Genomic DNA, 27,203 nt, shown 5'->3' with positions numbered 1-27,203 from the left:
GAAATCCAAAGGCAATCTAGAATGTATCTTACGTTTCACTTCAAGATCATCTAGGAGGTTCATCATAAAATCTTCAATTTGGTGCTCATGTCTAAATCTTCTACCGACCGTCTCTTCTAAATGTCCATATGGATCAAAGCTCTCTCTCCAAGCAAAAGATGAAAAAGAATACAAGGCTAACTCCTTCTCTGCGTCATCCATGGCTAAGACATTAGGACATACCTCAACTGAATTACCCAAAATAATAGGTACCTGAACTCTATTCTGATGTCTGTGTCTGAATGCCTTCACATATGCTGCCAACTGCCTTGTTACTTCAAGTAACACAATTCTGTCTGTCGGGTACCTCGGCAACATGTATGGAGGTAAAGGACATCCATGCACTCTAATGTAAGTGAACTTGGGAAACTGAACGAACCAAGCACCGTACCTCTTGATGAACTCCTGGGCATCTTGAGATAATCTGTTGTGAATTCCACCTTGCAACGTCCTCGTGATGTTCATCGTGAAAGTATCATTGACTAACTTGTAGTTCTTCCCTGGCGGATGATGCAAGTAGGTATAGGATTCACAAGCTCTGACCTCGCCGGGTCCTCTTCCAATCACTCCTCTGTGAGGTAGTCCTGCGTACTCAACGCTCCTGATTAAGGCATAGATGACGTATGAACTCATGTGGAAGGACTTAGTAGCCTTGAGTCTTCTCAACTGTACGTCTAAGCAATGGCTAATTATCCTAGCCCAATGTATTGTACCCTTTCCTTGAACAATCACCTGGATGAAGTAAAACATCCATTTCTCAAAATAGAAGGCATGAGGTGCTCCTGTAACTCTGTTGAGCATGGTAATCAAATCTCTGTATTCCTCCTGGAAATCAATCCGGTGTGGTGTGTTCGGTACCTTGCTTAGACGGGGACGACTCTTGAGTAGCCAGTTCTTGTTGATTATGCTTAGGCAAGCATCTGGATCATCATCGTACACTGATCTGGCTCCTTCAATGCTCTTGTATATCATGTCCCTGTGCTCTGGAAGATGGAAGGCTTCACTTATGGCTTCCTCTGAAAGGTACGCCAAAGTGTTTCCCTCATTGGACACAATTGTCCTGGACTGTGGATTGTAGTGACGGGCACACTCGATCATCAACTCGTGGCACTGAATAGCTGGAGGAAAACCGGCCGCCTTGATGATGCCACTCTCTATTATTCTCCGGGCGACAGGTGATGGCTTGCCAATGTAAGGGACCTCTTGAAACTTCTTCGTGCTAAAGTTCCCCAAGTTGGTATCTCCAATGTTGCTCCATTTAGACACGATCTTGGTCTCCACTTCTTCGGTCTTCTGATCTTCTTTCATGAGAGCCGAGCGGCTGGTGGATGCTCCCGCCTTCGGGGTCGCCATACCTACACAACATTTCACTATAAGAAATAGATTTTGCAATAAATAACGTAAATAAGAGAGACAAATTTTTTAGGAAACATCATGATAAGTCTCTAGAGTTATCAGTTCCTAAAAACAACGATTGAGCTAAGAGAAATTCAAAAATCAAAATTTCAAAACTTGAAATACGACAATGAATGAATAAAGCAATAATAATAAATCGCCATACCTCAATAGAGAGCTAACTCTAGAATGCAAAAACAAAATTTGCCTAGGCAAAATTTGAGGTATAAAATAGTCTTCAATGTGGTTTCCTCAAAATTGACTTTGCCACCCTTGGAGTGAACGTGATCTTCAAGTATCGCCTTAGACGTGGTCTTAAATGATCTTCAAATTTGTCCTTGACAAATCGCTCAAACAAATCCTCCAAGTCTTTAGCAAATTCGCCTTAATGTATCCTCAAGTTCGCATTTGATGTGGTCTTCAAATTCGCACCACCCTTGATAACTAAGCGCCACCCTTGGTTTGAATTCGCACCACCTTTGAACACACTTCGCACATGAAATCTCTCACCCTTCATATATAGTGCGCTCATCCTTTCACCCCTTAGGCCGACTTGCTTAATAAAACCATTTTTTAAATGATTTGCAATAAAATAACAAGGCCGACTTGCTTAATTGAGCGCTCCAAATCGATTTTTATTAATTAATTAATTAATTATTAATGCCTTGCGTTTTTTAAATGTGAATTTCGATTTTTAAATAAAGGCAAAAAATAATTAATAAAAGATAATGCCATATTAAATGCTAAATAAAATGGATATTCAATTTTTTTAAATTGATCTAGCATTTGAGGAAAATTCGAATTGCTTACTTGGCGCCAAAATTGGAAAAAGGAAGGGACGTACCTCATCGCTCTGGTCCCTTGGAGAGGGACAGGAGCGATCCATGATTTTGGTCTTGATTTTGCATTTCTTACGTCCAACTCCTTCATCTTCGCGTTGAAAATCGATCATCATGATGAGTCCTTCGAATTTGATCATCTTGCATGCGTACTTAAATGCCTTTTGAGTGTTCATCGCCTTTGTCCCTTGGAGAGGGACAGGAGCGATCTCCAAATTTCCACGTTCAATATGCATCTTTGCTCCTCGATCTTTCATTGTTAGCGAATAACATCTATGCTCATTCCTTTTGCGCTTATTCCATTTGTCTTCATTATGTGTTTGGACGTATTAAAGGGACCATCGCCCTTGTCCCTTGGAGAGGGACAGGAGCGATCCACGTTCTTTTCCTTGACCTTGGCAACTTTACACTTTGATCTCCTTTGCAATGTCCTCTAGACGCCGTCCTTCACTCTTCCTAACCTCGCTTCGCTTTGATCTTGAAGGAACGTGAGTGTATTTGATAGTATCGCCTTGGTCCTTGTCCAAAGGACAGGAGCGATGTGAGCTTTTACCTTGATTGGCAATGTTTGGACGTTCAACACTCTTGCGAATTATCTTCAAACGATGCCTTGGACCATATGCTATCTTATGACGTCTTGACTTAGCTTGAACTTGAAGCAAAACGAGGAATCCAAAGCAAATCGCCCTGGTCCCTTGGAGAGGGACAGGAGCGATATAGTCTCCATGCTCAAAATGATGATCATTTTACGTTCAAAACCCTTGTATATCATCTTTTTATCATACCATGGACCCTCTAAAACATTGCAACATCTTGTCCTTACGTAAATTTTGCATGAAATGACTAATGCATTCAACATCGCCCTGGTCCCTTCCTGAGGGACAGGAGCGATCTAGGCTATAGGGTGCGAATTTCATCATTGCGACGACCCTTGAATGTTTGTGCTTGCTAAAAAGGTCTTGAAGTGTCCCTCGCCACCTTGTCTTGACTTGGATCGACCTTGAACTTGCATAGGAAGTAACATCACCATTGTATCGCCCTGGTCCCTTGGAGAGGGACAGGAGCGATCCTCCTTTTGTAGCCTTTACCTCACTTTGCCAGGTTCCAAGTTTATATTCAACGGACTCGTCCTTCTTCACTCCATTCGTCCATGCCTTGACATCATCTGTAACTTTGCAAGAAAATCATTTATATCAAAAATCGCTCTGGTCCCTTCCTGAGGGACAGGAGCGAACTAGGCATTTAGCACTGTTATGGACGTCCCAAAAATCTTCAATTTATATTCAACGCATTTATCTCATGTTTTTCCTTGTTTTTGAACGTAAACTTGCCTTGACCTTTGTCTGGATTTTGCATAATGAAGGAAATCGCTCTGGTCCCTGGGAGAGGGACGAGAGCTACAAGGTACCTCGCCCTGGTCCCTTGGAGAGGGACAGGAGCGATTTGGTCAATATAGGTCATTCTCCTTCGTTTTTGCATCTCAAATTATATTCATTTGGCAAAGCATCTTCCTTTGGACGTCCTCAAATTGTTAAGTCATCAAAATCTTGCAAGGACAAGGCGAAATTTGAATTGTAGCTCCGGTCCTTCACTGAGGGACAGGAGCGATTTTCCTCCTGGAGGCATTTCTGTGCTCATAAAAATCTTCAATTTATATTCAATGGAAAGATATCGCCGTTCTCCATCACTTCCAACTTGAAATTTGTCTGGACTCTGCAGGGACGATGAGATATTTGAAAATGAGCTCCTGTCCTTCACTGAGGGACAGGAGCGATTTTGCTCCTACAGGCCAAGATAACATGATTTTTCACATTTAAACACTTCACGAGGTGAAAACAAATCAATTCTAATGCCCAGGATCAAAATCAAAAAAGGTCAAAATTTGGTCAAAATATTCAATCGGACAAAAATTCACATTTCACTTTCAACACTTAGACAAATTTAAGCTCTGCATCAACATTCCAATTGAAAATTAGACCATTTTGGCGAATTCATTGCATTCAAAATTTGCATCCTAGAAAAGGAAGCTCAAAAGCTCTCAAAAACGACTGGATTTTGGCTTGACAAGACAAAATTTAAAACCCTAAGGCTTGACCCTAAATCCAGACGACCAACTGACTAGCAAAATCCTAAAAACGAAAGCAAAAGCGAGCGAAAGACAAGCAAAAAGAGGGGGTCCCCATTTGCGATGGGGCGATGTGTGAAATGGTCACAACAGTGAGGTACATCAATCATTCTGCACATCAAAGACAAAAGAAGTCAGAGCAAGGGTTCGTTGAAGAAGTAGATAGTTTCAGAAGAGTTAATCAAAGATAGCTTCTCAGCATCATCAAATTAGCATCAATCAAGTGTCAGACGAGGTGGCATTCCAGTCATCACTTCTCCAGTTGGTCCACCTCAGCATGTCCAGATTCAATGTACCTAACTCATGGGAGGTGGCACAAACTTCGATGTACCTACCCCAGCTATCCATTGGTCGAATTTTCCAGAGAAGACATGTGTCCAATTAATACAATTTTATCATTGGTCAAGCATTAAATGTTATGTAATGGTTGTAACAAACCCTAATTAGGGTTTTCATTATTGAATCTTGGCCATTGATCTCAAATTGATCTTAGCCATCAAATTGTATTAAGGGCACTATATAAGCCCCGACTCTTCATTTGTAAAGGCAGTTAGAGAGCAATAATAGAAGATAGAGAGTGAGTAGTTAGAATAGTGAACTAGTCAAGTTGGTAGAATAGCAATTAGAGTAGAGTAGAGAGAGAAGGCAAAGATTGTTGCCAAGGTGTTGTTGTAAAAGACTTGTTAAACTTCATTGAAGAAATGCTGAAATTTATGGGTCGATTCAACAATTTGCATGGTCTCTATACTTCTCATATTTGATTTCATGTTATTAGATGAGTGGAAGAAATGTGTTTGATTGATGGTGAAATTCGTATGTCCATACTACTAGCAGTTTGTTGATTGCAGACTTGCCTTGTGTAATCAACTGGAATCATTCAGCTTAAGCTTAACTTCAATTATCGCTTCTTCATTGATATGCATCAGCCTGATGGTGTCTATGCCTGCAGTGATGATTTGAACATCATAAAGCTTTCCTTCGAAGATCGCACTAACCTTGTGGAGATGGTCCTGGGATGTCAAAACAAGACTTAGTTAGAATTTCATCAAAGATCATTCATTGCTCCTACATTCCTTAGTATTAGGATTAGATTCTTTCCTCACCCTCATCTTTTTTCCTTTTTTCAAATCAAAGCTAGTAAAATCCTGTGTTCCAGCAATATTCAAAGCAAGTCATCAAGTGTAAGTCCCCTTGTGATTCCAGCAAAATCACATCATACCACAGAGAGCTTATCCACACGTAGAGATCCTACAGAAAAGAACCTTGAAGTCACCCTGATTGATCCTTTTCGCGATATCTTCAGCATTCAGAAGCTTTACTCAAGAGAGGATAAGGTACCTTTAGGTATTTTATTCTGTTTTTGATAGTGTACAAAATACACGTCAACAGGCACCTAAAAGCAAAATGTCCTACCTTATTGCAAGAGAATCATTCAAAGGCAATTTTCCATCATACTTACTAGCTCTCTTAGGCAATCTTCGGGCAATCAATGCTTCAAGCTCATCCAGTTCTCTTTCTTGCTCTTCCATCTCTCTCCTTTCTCTTTTATATCTGTTTTCCGGATACAAATGCTCTAAATGCCGCCTAAAACTTTCTATATGATTCACCAAATTCGCTCAGCTCAAATGCATCAATCTTTCCAACCAACATATCCCTTGTCACTGTAGTCACACTCTAGATCTCATCAATAGCAGCTACCTTATATTTATAAGCAGGAGGCAAAGATCTCAGCACCTTAGCAACAATTTCATCTTCTTCAAGGGTTCCACCGACACATCTGATACCTAGGACAAGATCATTCACCTTAGCCATGACTGGATCTGCTATGATGTTTGTCCCTGCTCTCGCTTTTGGCTTTTCATCACCGAGAGGACCCGCCCACCCTTGAACTATCGAAAGAAAGAAGTTTCAGATAGTTTCTTCTATAGTCTATGGTCGGCCTAGGGCGCGCGTTTGTGTAGACAGAGATTTCCGCACTAAAGGCCAAGTATCTCGCCGAGAAGGCTCTGTTAAATAAGTGCGGCCCTACGGGGCAAAGCGAAGATTTTGCGCCGAAGCAACACCGGCAATTGATCGGGCCGGTCCCAGTGCTCCCGTGCAGCACTCCCCTAGTAATTCCGTCGCCGAGTTTCAAGCTAACGCGTGAAGTATCCCGCCAAAAAACTGCCAGGGGGCAAGAATGAAACTCAAAGGAAGGACAAGCGAGCATGTGGTTTCGATGCCAAGTGACTGGGCTTGACATGCCGTGCTCCAGAAAGAGAGGAGTGCCTTCGGGCATATCTATTTCTGGGGGGCAGGCACAGGTAGGTGGTCAGCTCGTGATGCTAATCTGTTTGCGTAGCGGATAAAGCCCTCTTTACTTACCCGCCCACACACAAGCCTAAGAGTGTATGTTCTCATCATCTCCCATTTTCAGCATCTAATACTTTCCTTTCAAACTTTGCAACTTAGCAACTTTGACTTGTTTATCTCCTTCATACAGGGTCTCAAGCTTCTCCCAGATCTCATGTGTGGTCTAAAGTCCCATTAGATTTGTCATCTCTGAATCAGTCAGGGTTCTCAGCAATGCTTCCTTCGCTCTAATGTTATGTTTTGATTCCTTGATTTCATCAGCAGTAACCGGTCCATTCGGAGGAGCAGAATAGGCATTCTTTGTAATCTTCCAGTAATCTTCTCCAAGACATCTCAAGTGCACTTCCATCCGGTTCTTCCATATAGCATAGTTACTTCCATCAAATCTCAGACTCTCCTTCTTAAAGATAACACTTGCAGTTGCCATCCTGGATCTCCTCAAGCAGTTAAGCTTCTTCCAGAGGATCTAGCTCTGATACCAATTGTTAGTAGCAACAAAGGAGGAAAACTGAGAGGGGGGGGGGTGAATTAGTTTTCATCGGATCAACAAACTTAACCACAAAAACAGATTTGATAAACTGCAACAATAACAGAGATAAGAAAATTGAAGACACAACACATAACACCAAGATTTTGACGTGGAAAACCCTGTTAGGGGAAAAACCACGATGGGAACCTACCCACAGTAATGATACTCTGCAGTAGTATGTGAAAATATTACACTGGGGAATGCACATGCATTCAGGCACACTGCCTAGAGCTCACTACTCAAAAGATAATGATCCGGAAGGCTACAACTCTCAAGGAAGTCTCATTGACTTACAACAAGATTCAGACTACAATCCGGAATGAATGAACTGCAATGATAGCATCTCCAAATGCTTGATGACAGTTTCGGTTAAGCACAATTTTCTGCTCTGCAAGACCAATCTCTCCACAATCACAACACTAAAAGATGAATCCTTGTTCGCACGTACATCACTCTCACATAATGCAGACACAACCTTGATACCTAAATTACATGACAATATCACCTATTTATATAATTCATCAACCTTGACAACAAGGTGGGCTAAACCCTCAACTCACAATTACAAAATTACATCACACAATACAAAGATCAACCACTTGACCAATATAATGATTTACATGACATAACATGGACCTAATTCAAATCTCCAAACATGCAACACCATTGGAAATCACGCCAAGATCAACCACAACACGCTACACCACCAGGAAAACTGCATAACACGAAGAACATTATTGGTTCAACAAAATCACCAACAACTCGCACAACGATCAATGCGGAACGACAAAACAAATAGGACATAATTAGGAAACACCAGCAAGCACTTGAGAATCATCAGTAACAGCTGCACCAACACCACTTATCAAATCTTCATCTGTCAACGTCTTAAACTCAAGAACACTCAAATAGCAGCAACTATCACAAAGAAAGATAGCTTGCGGAGCACCAAATCACGAACCGTTTGAAATGAAGATACACAAGACTATCCCAAAAAATATCCCAAAATCTTAGCTCACGAGATGATCACACTGGAATATATCGGAGGAAATACTGAACTCTGCAAAGCACTGATCAGATAAAAAACTGCAAAACCGGATCATATGATATGATCAATTTGTTAGAATAATAATTTCTTATATTGTTTATGGTCAACTTAGGTTGTTAGATTTCATTAATGTATCTATAGTATTAGGTAGATAGAGTTAGGTAATATCAGTAATTTCTACAGTGTTTTGTATTTCTATGAATTGTAATCTTTACCAGTTAATATGAACTACGTTTTTACCAATGAATCATCTCTTATTTTCACATGGTATCAGAGCTAGGGCACATAACCTGTTTTTCTCAGAAAGTTTGCAAATTTTTTCGCCTAGGGTTTCTGCACATTCGATTAGGGTTTTGACCCTTAGTTCAAGTTGAAATTTTATTCTGATTGCAGATTCTTGGTGGGTTTTTCGAAACCTCAACTAGGTCACCATTAGATTTTTCTGGGTCTGCAGATTTGTTTTCGCATAAGGTTTTTGCATCTTCGCCTAGGGTTTCGACCCCCTGCTTCAAGGCGAATTTTTTTTCCAGTTGTATAATCGTTGTGGGTTTTTTGAGAGCTCAACTGGGTTGTCGGATTTTTCTGCACCTCATTTTCCGCCCCTCATTTTTTGAGCCCCCGGATTTGACCCTTCATTTTCAGAAAAATTATTTTGATTTCAGATTCTTTTTGTGTTTTTCGCAAGGATTTTTGGGTCTTTGTCGGATCTTTCTGGGTTAGTCGAAAATTTTACCTCGAAAACTGTACTAGGGTTTTGAGATTATCTCCTTCGTTTCAAGTTAGAATTTTTTTTAATTTGTAGAATCTTTGTGGGTTTTTCGAGATCTGAACTAGGTTGTCCTCCGAATTTTCAGGACTTTCGAAAAATTTCTGCCTCGAAAACAGTGCCAGGGTTTTAGTTTCTGCATATGAATCTGACTTGTCGAATTTGTTTCTAAAAACTTTGTTTTCATCCTCTGGTTTCTATGCATTCGTGCTTTCACCAGTTCGACCTTGGGGTACGTGATGGCATTGCTAACGAACATTATGCTCGAAAGTAGCCAGAAGTTCAATGGCCGCAACTACAACACCCGGAAGCATCGTATGTTGACGATTTTTGAGTACCGATGTCTTGATGCAGTTGTTCTAGGCACGTCTCAACGTCCAGACACTGCCAGAAAAGATAAGGACAAATGGGATGAGCGCAACCGAGAAGCCGTCATGTTCATCAAACTCTTTGTTACCAATGAGCAACTACCTCAGGTACCGTTCGACAAAACTGCGAAGGAAATATGGGATCATTTGAAGAGTCTTCATGAAACCTCTGACAAGAGCAGAGCGTTCTTTCTTAAGAATATTCTCTTCATGATCATGATGGATGAGAAAAGTTGAAAACATCTCTTTAGGAGCATCTGACAAAGATCAAGGATATTCGCGGCCAGCTGGAAGCTATTGGTCGAAAAATGGAGGAAGAAGATATGGTGGTCATTACTCTGAAGAGTCTCCCACGCTATGAGCATTTCATCAAAACACTCAATATCACTTTTACTGACGTCGATTTGAAGTTTTCCGATCTTTGTAACAAGCTTTTACAGCAAGATCGGTGGCAACAGTAGTACCAATTCTTCCTCCACCGAGCAATTGTTCTCTGTCAAATCTTTTGCTGAGAACAAAGGGAAGGCTCAATCTTCTCAGCCGAAAGGCTCTGGTTCTCAGGACAAGAAGAAGAAGAAGAACGTTCAGTGCAATTATTGTCACAAGTTTGGTCACATGAAGGCTGAGTGTCGAATTCGATTGGCTTCTGAACAAAAGATGCACGGAGGGTCTCAACAAAAAGCAAATGTCGCCGAACACTCTAAGCAGAAAGAATCTGCTTTCTATGCTTTTATGGCCAAGGGAACAGCAGATCCAGTACACTCTTTTGCCTAGTATATTGATTCAGGAGCTTCGCGGCATTTTACTCATCGTCGAGATTGGTTCACGAAATTTGAACCATTTTTGGATTCAGTAATCTTTGGAGGAGGAGAAGAGTACATAGTTGCTGGTAAGGGTACTATCTAGATTCACTCAGGAGGTAGAAATTTAATTTTTCTTGATGTCTTCTATGTTTCAGGCATGGAACATAATCTCCTCTTTGTCATTCAGATCATGAGGCATTCTCCTCAATTAGATGTTGTCTTCAGTTTGTCCATCTGCATCATTGTTGATAAGGAGACTTGTACTACAATCGCTATGGGACTTGAAGATCATGGTTTATATAGACTTGTTGATTCTGGTGATTCTCAAGAGCATGCTTTGGTTGCTAGGAATACATCCATTAGAACACTTTGGCATTAGCGTTATGAGCACTTAAACGTTCACTATCTCAGTTATATCGAGAGGGTTTGTTTGCTGGTCTACCTGAGATCCAACCTCAAAAACTTGGAGTTTGTGCAGCCTGTCAAGCTGGGAAGCAGCATCGGACACCATTCTGGGATGGTGATTCTTGGCGAGCCTCCAAGGTTCTTCAATTGGTTCACGCTGATGTATGTGGGCCAATGAACACTCCATCTGTTACTGGTTGCAGGTACTTCTTGTTATTTGTTGACGATTTCAGTTGTAAAATGTGGGTGTATTTTCTGAAAAATAAATCAGATGTGTTCAGTAAATTTCAGCAGTTTAAGGTCTTAGTAGAGAAAGAATCCGGTTCTTAGATTATCACTCTAAGGTTAGATAATGGGGGGTAATTTTGTTCCAATGACTTCTCTACATTTCGTGCTAGGCATTAAACGCCAACTCACCACACCATACACCCCTCAGCAGAATGGTGTCGTTGAACGTAGGAATCGCACCATCACTGAAATGGCTTGTTCTATGTATGGATTCCAGACGCTAAGCGTGCTAGGCTAGATTCAAAGAGCGAAACACTTATGTTCATCGGTTACAGCGACAACCACAAGGCCTACAGGTTGATTGATGTGGAGACAGATCGTCTCATTTTCAGTCATGATGTTGTGGTTGATGAGACTCCTGGTCTATTCGCGACTCCGTCTATGCAGACTTTTGATGTTGGTGTTCGTCTTCCTCTTGGTTCCCATGATGGGAGGGCTTCAGAGCATTTTGACTCTGAAGATGAGGAATCTATCGATCTAGCACCACCTAATTTTCCACAGGATTTGCATCTAGATGACTTTATTCCAAAAACTCGAGGGGATGTTGTTCCTCCAATGCCAGATGTTGGTACTTCTACCCTCAGGCCTAAGACTATCGGAGATCTTCATGATGATGAGCTTATTGAGGGCAGATCCGCTCGCAGAAAGAGAAAGCAACAAAATATAGTAAACTTTGCACTTATGGCCAACATTCACAGCGTCCATGAGCCCCAGACATATTTCGAGGCCAAAGGCATTCCTGAGTGGGAAAAGGCTATGGAGACTGAATACCATAGTTTTATGAAGAATCGCACTTGGGTTCTTTCTGATTTGCCTCTTGGGAAGAAACCTATCAGCTGTAAATGGGTTTACAAAGTCAAGTATCATGCAGATGGTATTTTGGATAAGTACAAGGCCAGATTGGTTGCTCGGGGTTTTACACAGTGAGAGGGCATTGACTACGAGGAGATTTTTGCTCCTACTGCCAAGATGAGTACCATTCGTCTTCTTCTCACCATTGCAGCTCAGTTTGGATGAAAACTTCACCAAATGGATGTTAAGAGTGCATTCCTCAACGGTGAGTTGCAAGAAGAAGTTTATATGATTCAACATTCAGGCTTCAAGGTTCCTGGTAAGGAACATCAGGTTTGCAGATTGGTAAAAGCCCTCTATGGCCTGAAGCAAGCCCCTTGGGCTTGGTACTTCAAGATTGATCAGTATTTGGTTGAACATGGTTTTCAATGCAGTCCCTCTGACACTAATTTGTACGTCAGACTTTCCGGTGATGAGATCCTTTTTCATGTTGTCTATGTGGATGACTTGATCATTACTGGAAATTCGGCACATTTGATTGCTGCAATCAAACAGGACTTGTGCCAAGCTTTTGACATGACAGATTTGGGGCTTCTCCATATTGCTTAGGTGTTGAAGTGTGGTAGACTGATGACAGTATCTTTATTTCACAGTCCAAGTATGCCTGCAGTTTGCTGGATAAGTTTTGAATGTAGGATTGTAAACCCGCTTCCACACCTATGGAGAAAGGGCTGAAGTTATCAGCCAAGTCTAATTCACCTGCAGTAGATGAAACAAAATTCAGACAATTTGTAGGCAGCCTCATCTATCTCACTGCCACTAGAGTTGACATCAGTTTCGCTGTCAGCGACATCTCTCGCTTCATGACAGCTACAAAAGATGATCATTGGATTGCAGCGAAGCGAGTGTTATGATATTTGAAAGGCACTTCAGACTATGGCATTCTGTATACTAGGTGCAACGATCCAAAGTTGATTGGTTATACGGACTCAGATTGGGCAGGATCAGTGGATGACAAAAAAATTACTTCTAGATACGTATTCAGTTTGGGTACTGGTGCCGTCACTTGGAGCAGCAAGAAGAAATAGGCCGTGGTTTTTTCCTTGACTGAAGTCGAATACTGGGGAATAGTCAAGGCCGCATGTGAGGCAATTTGGCTTCGAAGGATGCTCTCTGACATGCAGATGCTACAAACAGGTCCTTCTCCCTTGTATACTGATAATCAAGGGGTGCTCAAATTGGCCAAAAATCCAGTCTTCCATGAACGTACCAAGCATGTCGAACTTCATTGTCACTACATCCGCAAGCTGGTAGAAGACGGATCAGTTTAGTTGCAGTATGTTCCGACAGCGGATCAGATTGCGGATATTCTCACCAAGTCTTTGAGTTCGGATAAATTTGTAAAATTCAGGGGGGTAGCTTGGTGTTTTTGATAGATTGACCATTAAGGGAGGGTGTTAGAATAATAATTTCTTATATTGTTAATGGTCAACTTAGGTTGTTAGATTTCATTAATTTATCTACAGTATTTGGTAGATAGAGGTAGGCAATATCATTAATTTCTACAGTGTTTTGTATTTCTATAAATTGTAATCTTTACCAGTTAATATGAACTAAGTTTTTACCAGTGAATCATCTCTGATTTTCACACAATTAAGCTTCCCGGATCACCAAGACCAATACAGAAGAATATAGTGATACTAAAGATGCTCCATACATCAAACCATAATCACAATGAACCAATTTGCAATCACCGGATTAGGAATATGTTGACATCAATGACAACAACATATCCAAGCAGCAACAATGTCCAACACAATCTTCTTAAGAGTTTCCCTTATTTTGAAATTTTTAGAACAACTTGGCATCGTCATGCCTTAAATTTCATGTGATGCTCTTTTGTCATGCAATCTCCACTTTGAATTTACAACAACTTTCGCAAGGCAAAGTGGCCTTTCTAATACCATATTAGAATAACAAAATATTTGCTATTAATTATACAAGTAACTACTCAAAGCAAGAAAGTGATGAAGAAATAGAAATATTGGTTGTGTCTAAAGACACTAGAATTGAAGAATCTCACTTAAATGAATTAGCAAGAAGGAAAAGGCACTTTACTTAAATAGGCCTCCTTGGAGAGAAAACGATACCCACTTCTTCTAGGTCCAACTTTTCCATATGAATCTCAAAACCTTAAAGAACATATTTACTTATCCCAATGACCAGCTATGATTTGTCACTCAAATTGGGCTGGACAAGCAAGATTTCATATTCTAAGAGCTATTTAGGCTTGTAAAATTGGAGCTAAGTCTATGCGAACGGCTAGCCATATGCAAGAAACCTAGACGTTGAAAAAAATGTTGCATCGAAGGGGATTAGATCCCTATTGTGTCGAGGTCATTGGTTTTTAAAATGGTAATTTGTGAGGTTGCAGAAATTTCCTTCTGATAAAGCATGCTTCTCATCTACTCTTATATTTCATAAGCAATTTATTTGATGTAATGCCCCTCCCTTGATCAGACTCTATTTAACTTAGTTTGACTTTGGTTGGCTTTTTTGTTGTTTATGTGGTTGGATGATGCTCTATGTTGTAATGACTTTTATCATGATACTATGCTATGATGTTTTGAATTTAATGAATGATGTTTATGCATAGGGAAAGATTTAATCATCTTTGTATGATCCTGTTGGTGAACGTGCATATGTATGAATTGTTTGACTATCAAATTTTCTTCCTCTCCTCTCTGTCTAGATATAAGAATTCATAGAGATGCTACTAAATAATGTATTTGATATTAAATAGAAGTATTTAATGCTTACTAGTGAATGTTATATGGCTTTCATTAAAGAATGTTGGTTAATTCTGCGTTGAAGAAATAAAATGTTTTGTATTGCATTTAGGATTTCATGTAAGGTGAGTAAGTTATAAATACTATAGGTAGTTCATATGATTTAGTTGAAGGACATATCATGATAGAAAATAAGTATTGATTAAGATAAAGCTATGCGTTGCATGTTGAATGTGTATAAAAGATTACATGGTATTAAAAGGAATGTAGTTAGTCTAATCGCCTAAGGTGTCTATTATTCATTCTCTAACGCACTCAGGACATGTGATCTTGGGTGTTATGTAGCGGTTACTCCCTATGGTGTGGCTGAAAATGGTCACCTCATTTTGAGATTTCTTTGATTTACTTATGAATTGTGTTTTGTGATAATGGGGCTAGCATTGCTCTTTCAAAATTTCTTATGGAAGGAATGACCACTAAATTCTCTTTTCTTTTCATTTAATTTATGACACTTGTCTTGTTTTTGGTGTTGTTGGTTGTTGAAATTGCCGGCATTTTTCATTATTTGATGTTGATCGTGACAATTTTACTTCTTGGATTATTTTCTTTTGAAGCTTTTGGTGGTCATTATGAATGTTTGACTTAGCTGGCCCTAGTTATGTGTTTAGTGTTGTTTCTATCATGTTTGCTTGAACCTCTGATAGTGTTTTAAGAGAGAACACCACGGAGAGTGGATCTAGGCATGTTGGGTAATCAAATTGTATTGGTGTTAGTTTAAGGAAATAAAAGTGTATTTTTCTATGATAAAATTATTTCACTCTTTTTGGAATGTTAGTCTATCCCTCTAGGGTTTCTTAGCGGGGCGTTACATTTGTTGTTTCAAAATGGGATTAAAAAACCAAAGCAATCCAGTCATTAACGTGACGCTATTTATCCGTTAATATAATAAATTAAACACCCACCCACCATGTTTCAAGGATCATGTTTCCAAAACAACATGATATGAAAAGTATACTATTGGACCTATTGGTATATTACTATATTATAATTTTTCTAAAGAGAAATAGGATTCATGTATAGGACAGAATTGACATGCATTCAAACGAAAATGAATTTGCCTTATTTGGAAAATAATCATAGCCATATAACTGATAAAATCTGAAAAGATTATAAACCCAGAAAACTAGTGCAAATGAATAGATATCTAAACTATGAATGCAAATGATACGAAATCAAAGTAGCAACACAAAGTTAGTCTCCAAGAGAGTAATGCAAATGCTAGAAGCAAAATAGCATTAAGAGTATGCAAAATCAAGAGATCCAAAATACAAGCCAGGTAGCATGCTTTTATAGACCAGGGAGAGGGAAGAGGTGGCAATACCGACCAATCAAGAGCAACCATCTCTTGGACTAAAGATAGCAAGTATCTTCCCAAGATAGAAAATGGATGCACACATGTAGGAAGGTGACACCTCATAACCACTCACCTAATTAAGCATGATTTATTAACCTAAGCGAGATTAAAAGAAGAGTAGAAAAAACTTAGGAATATAGGGAAAAAATAAATAACCCACTAGGAAATAAAACCCTACACTAACACCCCCCCCATAAGCGAAGCTTAGGTGGATGTAGAGATGGGTCCCGACAAATCAAGCCTGATGAGGTACCCATGTACATAAAATTCCCCCAAAAAGAGAGAGAAAAGAGACCCCCCCAAGAGTAGAGAGAGTCAGGACTCCGAGTGAGAGGAAGAAGCCCCCCCAGAAGATGAAGCATCCCGCACCCCCAACAAAGCTCGCAAATGAAGGAACTTGCTCTCAGTGAAGGGTTTGGTGAAGATATCAGCAACCTGCTTGGAAGTCGAACAGTAGCGAAGGTTGATGATGTGGCCATGGATGAGCTCTCGGATGTAGTGCATGTGGATCTTGGTTCGCTGATGATGGACCGGATTCCGTGAGATCTGAATGGCACGCTGGTTGTCACAAAATATGACTGAAGGCCGTCTGATCTGGATACCAAATTCAGTGAGGAGATTTTGAAGCCAAATGGCCTCAGTGGCGGCATTCACAGCCCCCCGATACTCGGCCTCAGTAGAAGATAGAGCAATAGTAGACTGCTTCTTGCTCGACCAACAAACAGGACTTGAACCAAGTGAGAAGCTGTAACTTGAAGTAGACTTGCGATCTTGAGAATCGCCTGCCCAATCTGAATCTGTGTAGCCCACCAAGTCAAGCTCAATGCCCGCTGCGTAGTGAATCCCAAAACTGTGAGTACCCTGAATATAGTGAAGGATTCTCTTGGCTGCTTTCCAGTGCAGCTCATGAGGCTCCTGCATGAATCGAGAGACCATGCCTACAACATATGAAATGTCAGGTCTCGTATGAGTCAGATAAATGAGACTCCCAACAAGCTGTCAGTACAAAGTGCCATCAACAAGTGGAGAAGAACACTGAGCCTCAAGTTTGACTCCTGAAAGAAAGGGAGTCGGAGCAGGCTTACAATCAGCCATATGAAACCTCGAGAGCAAATCTAGAGCATACTTGGACTGGTTGATGGTGATCCCAAAAGAAGACTGGTAGATCTCAATCCCGAGAAAGTAATGCAACAGCCCAAGTCAGTCATCAAAAACCTGTCATGAAGGGCAGTTTTGACAGCCCCAATAGTGGATGAACTCCCTGTGATCAGCAAGTCATCAACATACAAAACCAAAAATAGGAGTGAATCATCCTGTTGCAGAATGTAGACATTGGGATCAGAATGGCACCGAGTGAACCCAACTGATAGAAGGAAGGAGTCCATCTTGGCATACCAGGCCCGAGGAGCCTGTTTGAGGCCATAGAGAGACTTCCGAAGACGGCACACAAGTGAAGAATCCCGAAGGAACCCCCGTGGCTGCTCCATGTAGATCTCCTCCTGAAGGTCACCGTGAAGAAAAGCACTCTTCACATCCATCTGGTGCACTTCCCAACGATTAGCTGCAACAATGGCAACAACAAGTCGGATGGAATTCATTCGAGCAATTGGTGCAAAAGTCTCAGAGTAGTCAATCCCAGGAACCTGGGAGAATCCTTTGGCGACCAAGCAAGCCTTATACTTGTCAACCGACCCATCTGCTGCAAATTTTGTCCGATAGATCCACTTACATCGAACAAGTTTTCTTCCCTTAGGAAGAGGGACGAGATCCCAATTGTGATTCCTCATTAAGGAACTATACTCCTCCTGCATAGCTGTATCCCACTCAGGAATACCAGAAGCCTCATGAAAAGACTGTGGATTTGAGGCAGTAGCAATGAAGACATGTGTAGCACTCTAGAACTGTGAACGAGTCCACCTGGTGTCTGATGGATCCCCAACCCAATCACCTGCAGATTGCAAGGTCTGTCTAGCCCAAAGTGGACTGAAAGATGGAGAATTTTGAGGAGAATCATCAACCTCTGAATGATGAATAGGAGAGGAAGGACGTGAGTCCTCTGAATCGCTCTCTGCATCAGAAGTAGAGGTAGAAGACTGCTCAGGTGAATCTGACTCATCAGAGGAGCTGTCATGTATCCCAAGTGACTCCAATGCCAAAGTAGAAGGAGTTGGAGAAGTGGTAGAAAGTGAGCTCGAAGAGCCCTCCTCAAACTGAACACTCCTCTCAATGAACAACTCATGTGTAGTAGGGTGGAGCAACCGATAACCCTTCACACCATCAAGATAACCTACAAATATGCAAGGTCTGCTTTGCGGATCCAAGGCCTTGCGTTTCTCTACAGGAATGTGGGCCCATGCAGGAGAACCAAAAACTCGGAAGTGCTTAACTGATGGTTTCCGACCGCTCCAAGCTTCAAAAGGAGTGACTCCCTTCAAGGCTCGGTGAGGAACACGGTTCTGGATATAACAAGCACAGTTAATGGCCTCTGCCCAATACTGTGGTGCAAGAGATCTGGAGTGAATCATGCAGTTTGCCATTTCCTTCAAGGACCTATTCTTCCGTTCTGCCACACCGTTCTGCTGAGGATTGTATGGAACTGAATGTTGCAAATCAATTCCCTCTGGAGTGCAAAACCTCTCAACCCGATGGTTGACATACTCACCACCATTGTCAGTGCGCAAAACTTTGATGGCTTTCTTGGATTGCTTCTCTACAAAAGTTTTGAAGTCCTGAAATTGATCAAATACCACAGACTTCTGTTTGAGAAAGTACACCCAAGTATATCGAGAAAAGTCATCAATGAATGTGAGGACATATCTGGCCTTGCTGAATGAAGGGTGCTGGAATGGACCAGTCAAATCACTGTGAACTAACTCCAGTATCTGTGAAGCTCTCCATGCCTTTCCTTTATCAAACTTTTCCTTAGGATGCTTACCAAGTATGCAACCTTGGCAAACACCACTTGAAAACTGAACTGAAGGCAACCCTGTGACCATACTCTGTTGGTTGAGCTGCTGCAAGTAGCGGAAGTTAAGATGGCCAAACCACTCATGCCATACTCTACTCACATCATTGGAATGAGTGAGCAAAACAGTCGAAGGAGGATCAGGAGCAAAGTGAGAAAACAAATAGAGTCGTGACTGATGATTTGCTCTCCCAACTGCAACTGTAGAATCACTGTGCAACTCACGAATCTCCACTGAATCAGGAGTGAACTTAACCCGCTTGCCTAAACCTGTGTGAGTGATCTGGTATACTGATAGGAGATTAGTTGATAATGAGGGCACACAAAGAACATCATCAAATGTGCCATCCCTCACATCAACAGACCCTCCCCCACACACCTCAACAGGAGTGTCATCACCCATCAAAATGGAAGGCATAGTACACGGCTCCAAAGATGCAAATTCTTCCTTAGATGAAGCCATGTGGTGTGAAGCACCCGAATCAAGAACCCAAGTGGATGGTGAAGAAGCAAATGCAACAAGGGCCTTGCCCTTTCCTTTCCCCTTGTTGTTTTCTTTTGCCTTGTTAGACTCCTCACTAGAATTCTGTTTAATTGACTCAGGAACACTGATATTATTCTTCTCAAGAATGTGTGTCAAGTGATCAATTTGTTTCTTCAGACATTTATGCTCATCATGACCAGGTCTTTTACAATAGGCACATTGGACCTTCTCCTTCTTAGGCTTGTCGCCCTTGGAAGATTGGGTCTCATTAGTTGCTTTTAAAGCAAGTGATGTCTGATCCTTCTTCTCCTTGCTATTCTTCTGTTTCTTATCCTTACTATTGTTATTACTACTTTGTCCTTTTTGTTCTTTTGTGCCTTGGTTGGCAGCCAGGGCATGTGATTTAGAGGACTTAAGAGTGCCCATCTAAATTAGCTTATCCTGTTCCCGAGTGAGAGAGATAGCAAAATCATCTAGAGATGGCATGGTAAATTGTGTACCAAGTGCACCCTTAGTAGCATAGAAGGTAGAAACAAACATAGAATATTCTGAATTTAGCTTAGAGAGAATACTAAGAATCAATTGTTCATCTTTCTTTTCAATTCCACATTGTTTTAACTGCAGCCTTAGTGATTTCAATTTAGTGAAGAAATCCTGGATTGTGTTGAAATTGCCTGGACTTAAACTAATTAGTTCATTTTCCAACATATGACCCCTCATTGAATCTTGTGTGCCAAATAGTGTTTCTAACTTTTTCTAGATTTCATTTGGCGAATTTAAAGACTCAATGTGAAAGAGCAAGTCAGGAGAAACAGACAAACACAATGTTCCATATGCTTCATCACATTTGTTAAACCATTTAGGCTTATCTTCATCTTTAGCAGGTTCATTTTCAAGCCCCATAGTTATCTTATGTAATCCAGCTTTCCTTAAGTAGATTGTCATGCGTGATTTCCACTCAAAGTAGTTATATGGAGTTAGGATAGGTACTATTGTTTGATCCATGATGAAGAAGTGCAGAAAAAAATGCCGAGAGGAAGAGAACACAATCAAGACAACCCCCCCCCCCCCCCTTTTCACTCAATCAAAGACCCCCCCAATAAATTATGATTTGGCACTTTATATTAGTGCGTTTACAACTACCACTAGCAAGAAATACTAAGTGGTCTTGATTTCAATGCATTACAAAATCCTCATGAAAAGCATATGCTGAGAATGAACTTTTGGCACAATATCCAGAAAAAATAAATAGCACCACTGCAATCTACACGAAAAATCATGCACTTTCAAAAAAAGAATCACCTCGATACGAGGTCGTATGTGAAAGTTATGATCCTCTGAAGTTCACAAAACGAGAACTGTGCAGTGTCACGACTGAGAATCTGCAATTTTGGAAAAATCTCTACATCAAAATCAAAAAACGACTGCACTAGTGCATAGAGCACGAAAAAATATCCAGAATCAAAAAAAATTTCGTGGAAAATGGAGTCCGTATGAGCAAGAACGAAGCATTTGAAAACGGCCTTCAAAACTGCAACAGCCAACGGAGAGGGGTCCTGCTGTAACTTTCTGAGTGCGTTTCTGCAAAATATACAGTCTGCATGCAAAAACTAAAAGATACCCAGATGGTTTTTTTGTGCTGCGAACAAAACCCAGAAGGCGTTTTTCTTTCTGATGTATGGAAGATGTAGATCCAGTGTAAATAGAACGACTTTAGATACAAAAAACGACCCCAGCAACCAAAAAACGACATGCAAAGGCTGAATCAGCTACCAAAGTCAAGAGAAGGAATGTTGGAACCTGCAATATTGATTGAAAACACCAAATATGCAAGATGGTTGTCAGATTTGATCTTGAAACCCCAGTTTTGCAACTGTGTATGACGATCTCTGATTTCGGTGAAACGAAAGCCAGATTTGACTTTCTCAAGCCTCTTGGACGCGTTGGAACAGCCACAAATGCTTCCAGTATAACCAGAAATGTTGCAATCACCCAGATTTCATAAAACACATGTGCAAACCCCAACGATAAAAAAATTTCGTCAAACTTTTTTGATTCTCAAGATCATCCGAAGATGCGAGAGAAGAGCATACTGGGTTTTTTGAAAAACTATAATAAGATTTATTAGCCCCCCCCCCCGAATCTCTCAAATATGGAAACTAAAATCTACTCTTGCACATAGAAAAGCTCTGATACCATGATAAAATCTGAAAAGATTATAAACCCAGAAAACTAGTGCAAATGAATAGATATCTAAACTATGAATGCAAATGATACGAAATCAAAGTAGCAACATAGAGTTAGTCTCCAAGAGAGTAATGCAAATGCTAGAAGCAAAATAGCATTAAGAGGATGCAAAATCAAGAGATCCAAAATACAAGCCAGGTAGCATGCTTTTATAGACCAGGGAGAGGGAAGAGGTGGCAATACCGACCAATCAAGAGCAACCATCTCTTGGACTAAAGATAGCAAGTATCTTCCCAAGATAGAAAATGGATGCACACATGTAGGAAGGTGACACCTCATAACCACTCACCTAATTAAGCATGATTTATTAACCTAAGCGAGATTAAAAGAAGAGTAGAAAAAACTTAGGAATATAGGGAAAAAATAAATAACCCACTAGGAAATAAAACCCTACACTAACAATAACTAACTAATTGTTATTTTAACATAAATGGTAAAATTGTACATGGGGAAACCTAATGATATCAATTATCAAGGGTGCGTGGCACATGTTTGAATAGTGCAACTGCAAATTGATTTTGAGCTGGTGATACTCAGGGCTCAAATCCTTGGACCTGCTTATTACATTATTGTATGCTCAAATGACAGCCACTATGGGAGCTCCTTGATCTTACATGACAAAATGCACTCCTAGCGTGCACTACTGCAGCTGTTGCACCAAAAGAAATGCAGTTCCCTTGACCTAGGGAATTCTCCAGCAGTAACGAGAATGGGGATGCACCACTTAAAAATACCTTTCTTTCCTGTGAAAGTAAAATCCCAATTTTGTTACCTTCTATACCTGATAAAAGAATTGTAAAGAATAGGGAAAGAATAGTATTTGACATATTTGTGACATTTGCATATATTTACCGAACAACATACAAACACATTTAATTTTATACTGTGTAAATGACAAGAAGAAATTAGAGTCAATCAATTTGAAGTCGACGATACTCAATTCAGTTTAAAGAAATTCTTTCATATTCAACAAAGTTGAGGTAAAATTTATATTGCTGAATTGTTGACAATAATGGTGTTTGAATAACTTTTCGATAAGCGTATGAGGATGGTCTTGATATTGAGTGTTGTTTTCTGTTGTTGAAAAGTTTGTTTGAAGCGTGTTTACTGGGCACTGTTAATTTGGTAAGATATGCAAATTCAAAGGGCATAATGGGGGCTACAACCTGACAAAGTTAAAAGAGCAATTTTCAATAAGGCATACTAGGGTAATGCTGCTTTTGCCAGTTAGCTTTTATTAGTGCCATCTAGTTTCATATCTGGATGATGGAGAACAAAGCAAGCAATTTCCACTTCTACAAATATATGTTAGGTAATTTTTGTGATATTTTGTGTCTTTCAGGCATGTGTGTCCTTGCAGGTTGTGATTACCTTTCATCTATCACAGGCATTGGAATCAAGCGATCACATTCCTTGGTATCCCAGTACAAAAATTTAGATCAGGTATGTCATCAAATTTAAATGAAATACTGAAACCATTATTTTGCAGAGAAAAGTTATAATTTGGATTTTTTATATTTTTAGTTTCAAGGACCAAACATTGATATACTTTTCTGATATTATCTGTTTGGCATCGTTGCTCGATCTGTCATAGAGTACTCTGAATAGGTTCATATGAAGTTTCAGAGTAAATTTCTAGGAATTCTCATCCCTTTGTGGCTTTGAGTGTAATGCAAGATGGTTATTGGTGAGAGAAATCAAGTGTTTGTATAATTTTTTTTTTCCTACACAGGTTCTTTCTGCATTGCGACTTAAGAAAAAGGGTCAGATACCTGAAGGTTACATCAATTCTTTCAAAGAGACACTCGCTGTTTTTCGTCATGCAAGAGTGTAATTTTTCTAGCTGTTTTTATTTTGATAAAGCCTTCTGTTTATACTGCAAAAGGATTTTTGATATTGATTTCAATTTTCAAATACAAAAGCAATGTTTTTTCTTGACAGATATGACCCTAATCTGAGACGTCTTTCATTTCTGAGGCCAGTACAAGAAGGGTTTTTAGAAGCGTTTGAGGGTAACCTTGACTTCCTTGGGCCGTATCCTTAACCCAGTTTGATTTGATTTTTTTTTCCCACTTCAGCACGTGTAAACAATAAATTGAAATGCTGAGAGATGTAAACTACTTGCAAAGATGTTTCAAAATTGCAGAAGTTTAAATTTTCCCATGACAGGCATTCAGAGAATTGTCTCCTTTAGTGGTAATTGCTATTGCTGAAGGGCGAATCGATCCTCTATCAATGGAATATTTTGATAAGTTTCCACAAGTTACTTCACAAGAACATGGGATACTCTTTACGAATCAGAGAGTTACCTTGCAGAATCAGTCAAGGGGATTGCAGAGCGAAAGTGATTCCAGTCCATTTGTCTTGATTTCTCAGAATGAGAAAGTAAGTGGTTTGCTAATGGAACACTTGTCCTATATTTATCATGCAAATGGATATGCAGTCACTCCATTTGTACATGTATGATTGTATGGTTTCATCATGATTTTAATGTGTCTGATTCAATTGGTAACATCTGAGCTATTTTCAGGATGCATTCTTACATTTCAACATTTCAGAGTTCATTTTGTATTTCATGGTTAAAGATTCATACCAAGTTACTGACAATTCTACAACTAGAAATTCCTTAATCTCTAAAAGCTTATTTGCATATAAATGAAATGCCATGCATTCCATTTACATATTTCACGAACCCCATGAGATATAAAATTTGGTTATATTCATATATTCATTTTTATAACTTTTCAATGTCTTTCTTTTTGTTGACTTCCAGGATACAATTTCTATCAGAACCGGAGAGAAGATTTCACAAAAGTTGAGTCATACAACATACAAGAATCAAGGTAAGTTCAATTTTGCTTCATGTATTTCTCAAGTCAAATTACAGAAATTCTAAGCGTCTCTGTAACATGCTTGATATATTGATGCAAAAGGAGTTAGAACTTTTAAGGAAGTCACAGAAACCAACTGTTATTAACAGAGTAATAGGATTTGATATTTCAATAGAGCTATAGTGATGCATTTCTGAGTAATGGATGAATTCATGCCTTGAGTCAATCCTTCCTTCCAATTGATCTTATAGTAGTAACAAAATGGGTAACAATGGGGTGTTTGGAATGTCAACAAACAGAAATGGTTTTCTTTCCACGATTCTAACCAACGATTCTTTCAACTTCAAGATGTCAAAAGAAAGAGTCGATAATTTTGTTGCTCTTCAAAGAGTTTCAGCAAATAATACTTCTCAGATTGGTTCTGTTGCTACCTTTTTTCCAAAATAGCTTAAAACAAGTATAACTCAAGGCATGAAAGTAATTACAATTGACATATGCTGACTCAATTCTTGTCTAAACTTCAAATTCCAGAAACAATCTAACCCATAATATTTTTATTTGATGAAGATGATTTTCATCTGTATGGAACTTTAGTCGGTCCTGAAGTTGTTTGTATTGTGGCTCCGTCCCTAATACAGCACACAAGTGATGGAATGAGCAGTGCATGTGCCAACCACCCAGCTATGTAAAAAGAGTTAATTCTAAAAGTATTGAAGTAGCTTCTTTAGTTTCCTTAGCACCTCCAACTTCTTCTAGGCAAAAATTATTTCACATCAAGCCCTAAAAGCAGCAGCAGAAGCAACAAATCTGGTACCGGAAATATAACTTCAAAGAACAGTGACATTTAGTCACAAAAAAAATAAATATAATTGATGTCAATGAATCAATATGCAGGTGCTCAGTGCTTCTGGAAATCAGATTTAGGTAGGTGACCTGCAGGTGACATCATGTACATCAATGCCTGGGATGTTGGTAGGCACATTAGAGCATTTATGGATGAACTTATGTTGGATTCATCTCAAGCTTTTTTCGTTTAGGAACTTGGAACGGTATGCTATAAAGTTAGCATGACACAAAATTCACCCTGTACTTGCAGAGTGTCATCTGGTGATGTCCTGCTTAAAACCGGCCTCATAATTAACAGGGCAGCAAGTCCTGTCTTGCCACTTGGCAGGTTATGTGCCTTAGAAAATTGAATAATGTCTAGATTGCCAATTCATTTACATTCTTACATGATTGGATTATATCATATATATTACTCTACATTGGCATACCAGTACTCACCTTAGCTCCGTTGTCTTTGTATGAATTTCTTAGCTACTTTGGTTAGAGACGGACAATATTTTGGATGTTCTGCTTCATTAATATGTTTGATGACCATAGAAATACAGTAACGAGTGCTAGTTCAAGCTAGTTTATTGTTGAAATCAACAATATCTCATATCCCATAGGGATGATGGACTGCTATGCTTAGTTGTGTTAGTTCCTGTAAGTGATAAATTTCAATATAACTACTATGGCTTCTCTAAGACTTTGGCATACATTATTAAATGATTGCTAATAAATTAATCATACTTATTTGCAGTTTCCAATGGCGTGCTAATTCAAGGCCTCTCATTATTACCATTCTATTCTAGATTCATTATTTGGAGACTGCATAGAATGAAATATTGCATTCTAAGACGAGTTCATTCGCCCTTGCTTTCGTTATCTTTGAAAGTCATGCATCAATATAGTGGAAACATGGATATGTTTGATTAATATTTCTGTTTCTTTTATTCTTTTATTCAGGTAAACAGTCGTTCAACTATTGGCGAGCAGGGATTCCTCTCCCAGTAAAGGTTAATGTGACCATTTCTCACAATTTTGCATTGTCAAGTAGGGGCATGCTTACTGGGTTTTGAATTTGGGTCGTTGTGGCAGTGTGTCACACTTGTTCTTGACCACAAACCGACAGATAATGGAGTATTAGTTATACCATTAAGGAGAAAATTTCTAATTGTATTTTCTCCTTCAATACTTGCTCTCTAGTTTTCTTTGTAATACGAAGGAAGTTTGATTTTACCGTGGTTATTGTTAGATCATTTGTCTATTACGTTTGCATTTAGCTCTTTGTAATGGTGAAATTTTTATTTTTAATTATTTATTTAACGAGAGAATGTTTTCTGGACGGTTCAATTTTGTGTAAGTCAGGCTCTTTTAACCTATGTTGTTATTCTTTCATTTATGTACGTTTCTATATCCTTGTTCTGTTTTATTCATATTTGTCCACATTCTCATAGATTCTTCATTTATTATCTTTATCCATGCTCTTATCCTTACATATTTCATTTATATTTTGACTGCCACCATATTGTCTTGTTGGCCAAAATATAGCTGTTCATTGTTGTGATCATAACTTTTAAATTGCAATAAGACCTGAATTAAGTGGCTTTTAGAATTTGATAGGCTGACTTTGCATCCATGGAATTGAGCTTGCACTTGCAGATTTGACTTTAATATTTAAAAAATTCAAATTTTATGTCTGAATCTTTACTACCTAGAGTTGACTAAGCATATATCTGTGCAATATTTTGTTATGTATTTTTATTGAAAGACATTCAATTAGATTATTTCAAATCTCCCATTCTTTCAAGCTTTATTTGCTCACTTTACAACACTTTAATTGGTGCACTTAAAAGGAATCTAAATCTGCATGAGCTTTCTAAGGAGCCTATGCATTTG

General features: G+C 39.4%; 1 protein-coding gene across 3 annotated transcripts in view; it reads left to right on the top strand.

Moving 5' to 3' along the window:
- Positions 1-26,586, top strand: part of LOC131078578 (exonuclease 1) — a 63,847-nt gene extending 37,261 nt beyond the window's left edge. Inside the window, exons 8-13 of one of the 3 annotated variants that reach the window (XM_058016314.2) lie at positions 23,036-23,091; positions 23,381-23,478; positions 23,590-23,682; positions 23,826-24,033; positions 24,422-24,491; positions 26,271-26,586. In XM_058016314.2, the coding sequence (XP_057872297.2) occupies positions 23,036-23,091; positions 23,381-23,478; positions 23,590-23,682; positions 23,826-24,033; positions 24,422-24,491; positions 26,271-26,383 (638 nt within the window). In that variant the 3' untranslated portion in view covers positions 26,384-26,586. Of the gene's footprint in view, positions 1-22,990; positions 23,092-23,380; positions 23,479-23,589; positions 23,683-23,825; positions 24,034-24,421; positions 24,492-26,270 lie in introns of all 3 variants that reach the window. The other 2 variants (XM_058016313.2, XM_058016312.2) reach the window with 2 other exon arrangements.
- Positions 26,587-27,203: the final 617 nt, after the last annotated feature.

Source organism: Cryptomeria japonica, chromosome 3 (genome assembly GCF_030272615.1).
Source record: "Cryptomeria japonica chromosome 3, Sugi_1.0, whole genome shotgun sequence".
In the NCBI taxonomy this organism is placed as follows: domain Eukaryota; kingdom Viridiplantae; phylum Streptophyta; class Pinopsida; order Cupressales; family Cupressaceae; genus Cryptomeria; species Cryptomeria japonica.
The sequence above is the reverse complement of the archived record's forward strand: the minus strand, read 5'-3'. Positions and strand labels throughout refer to the sequence as shown.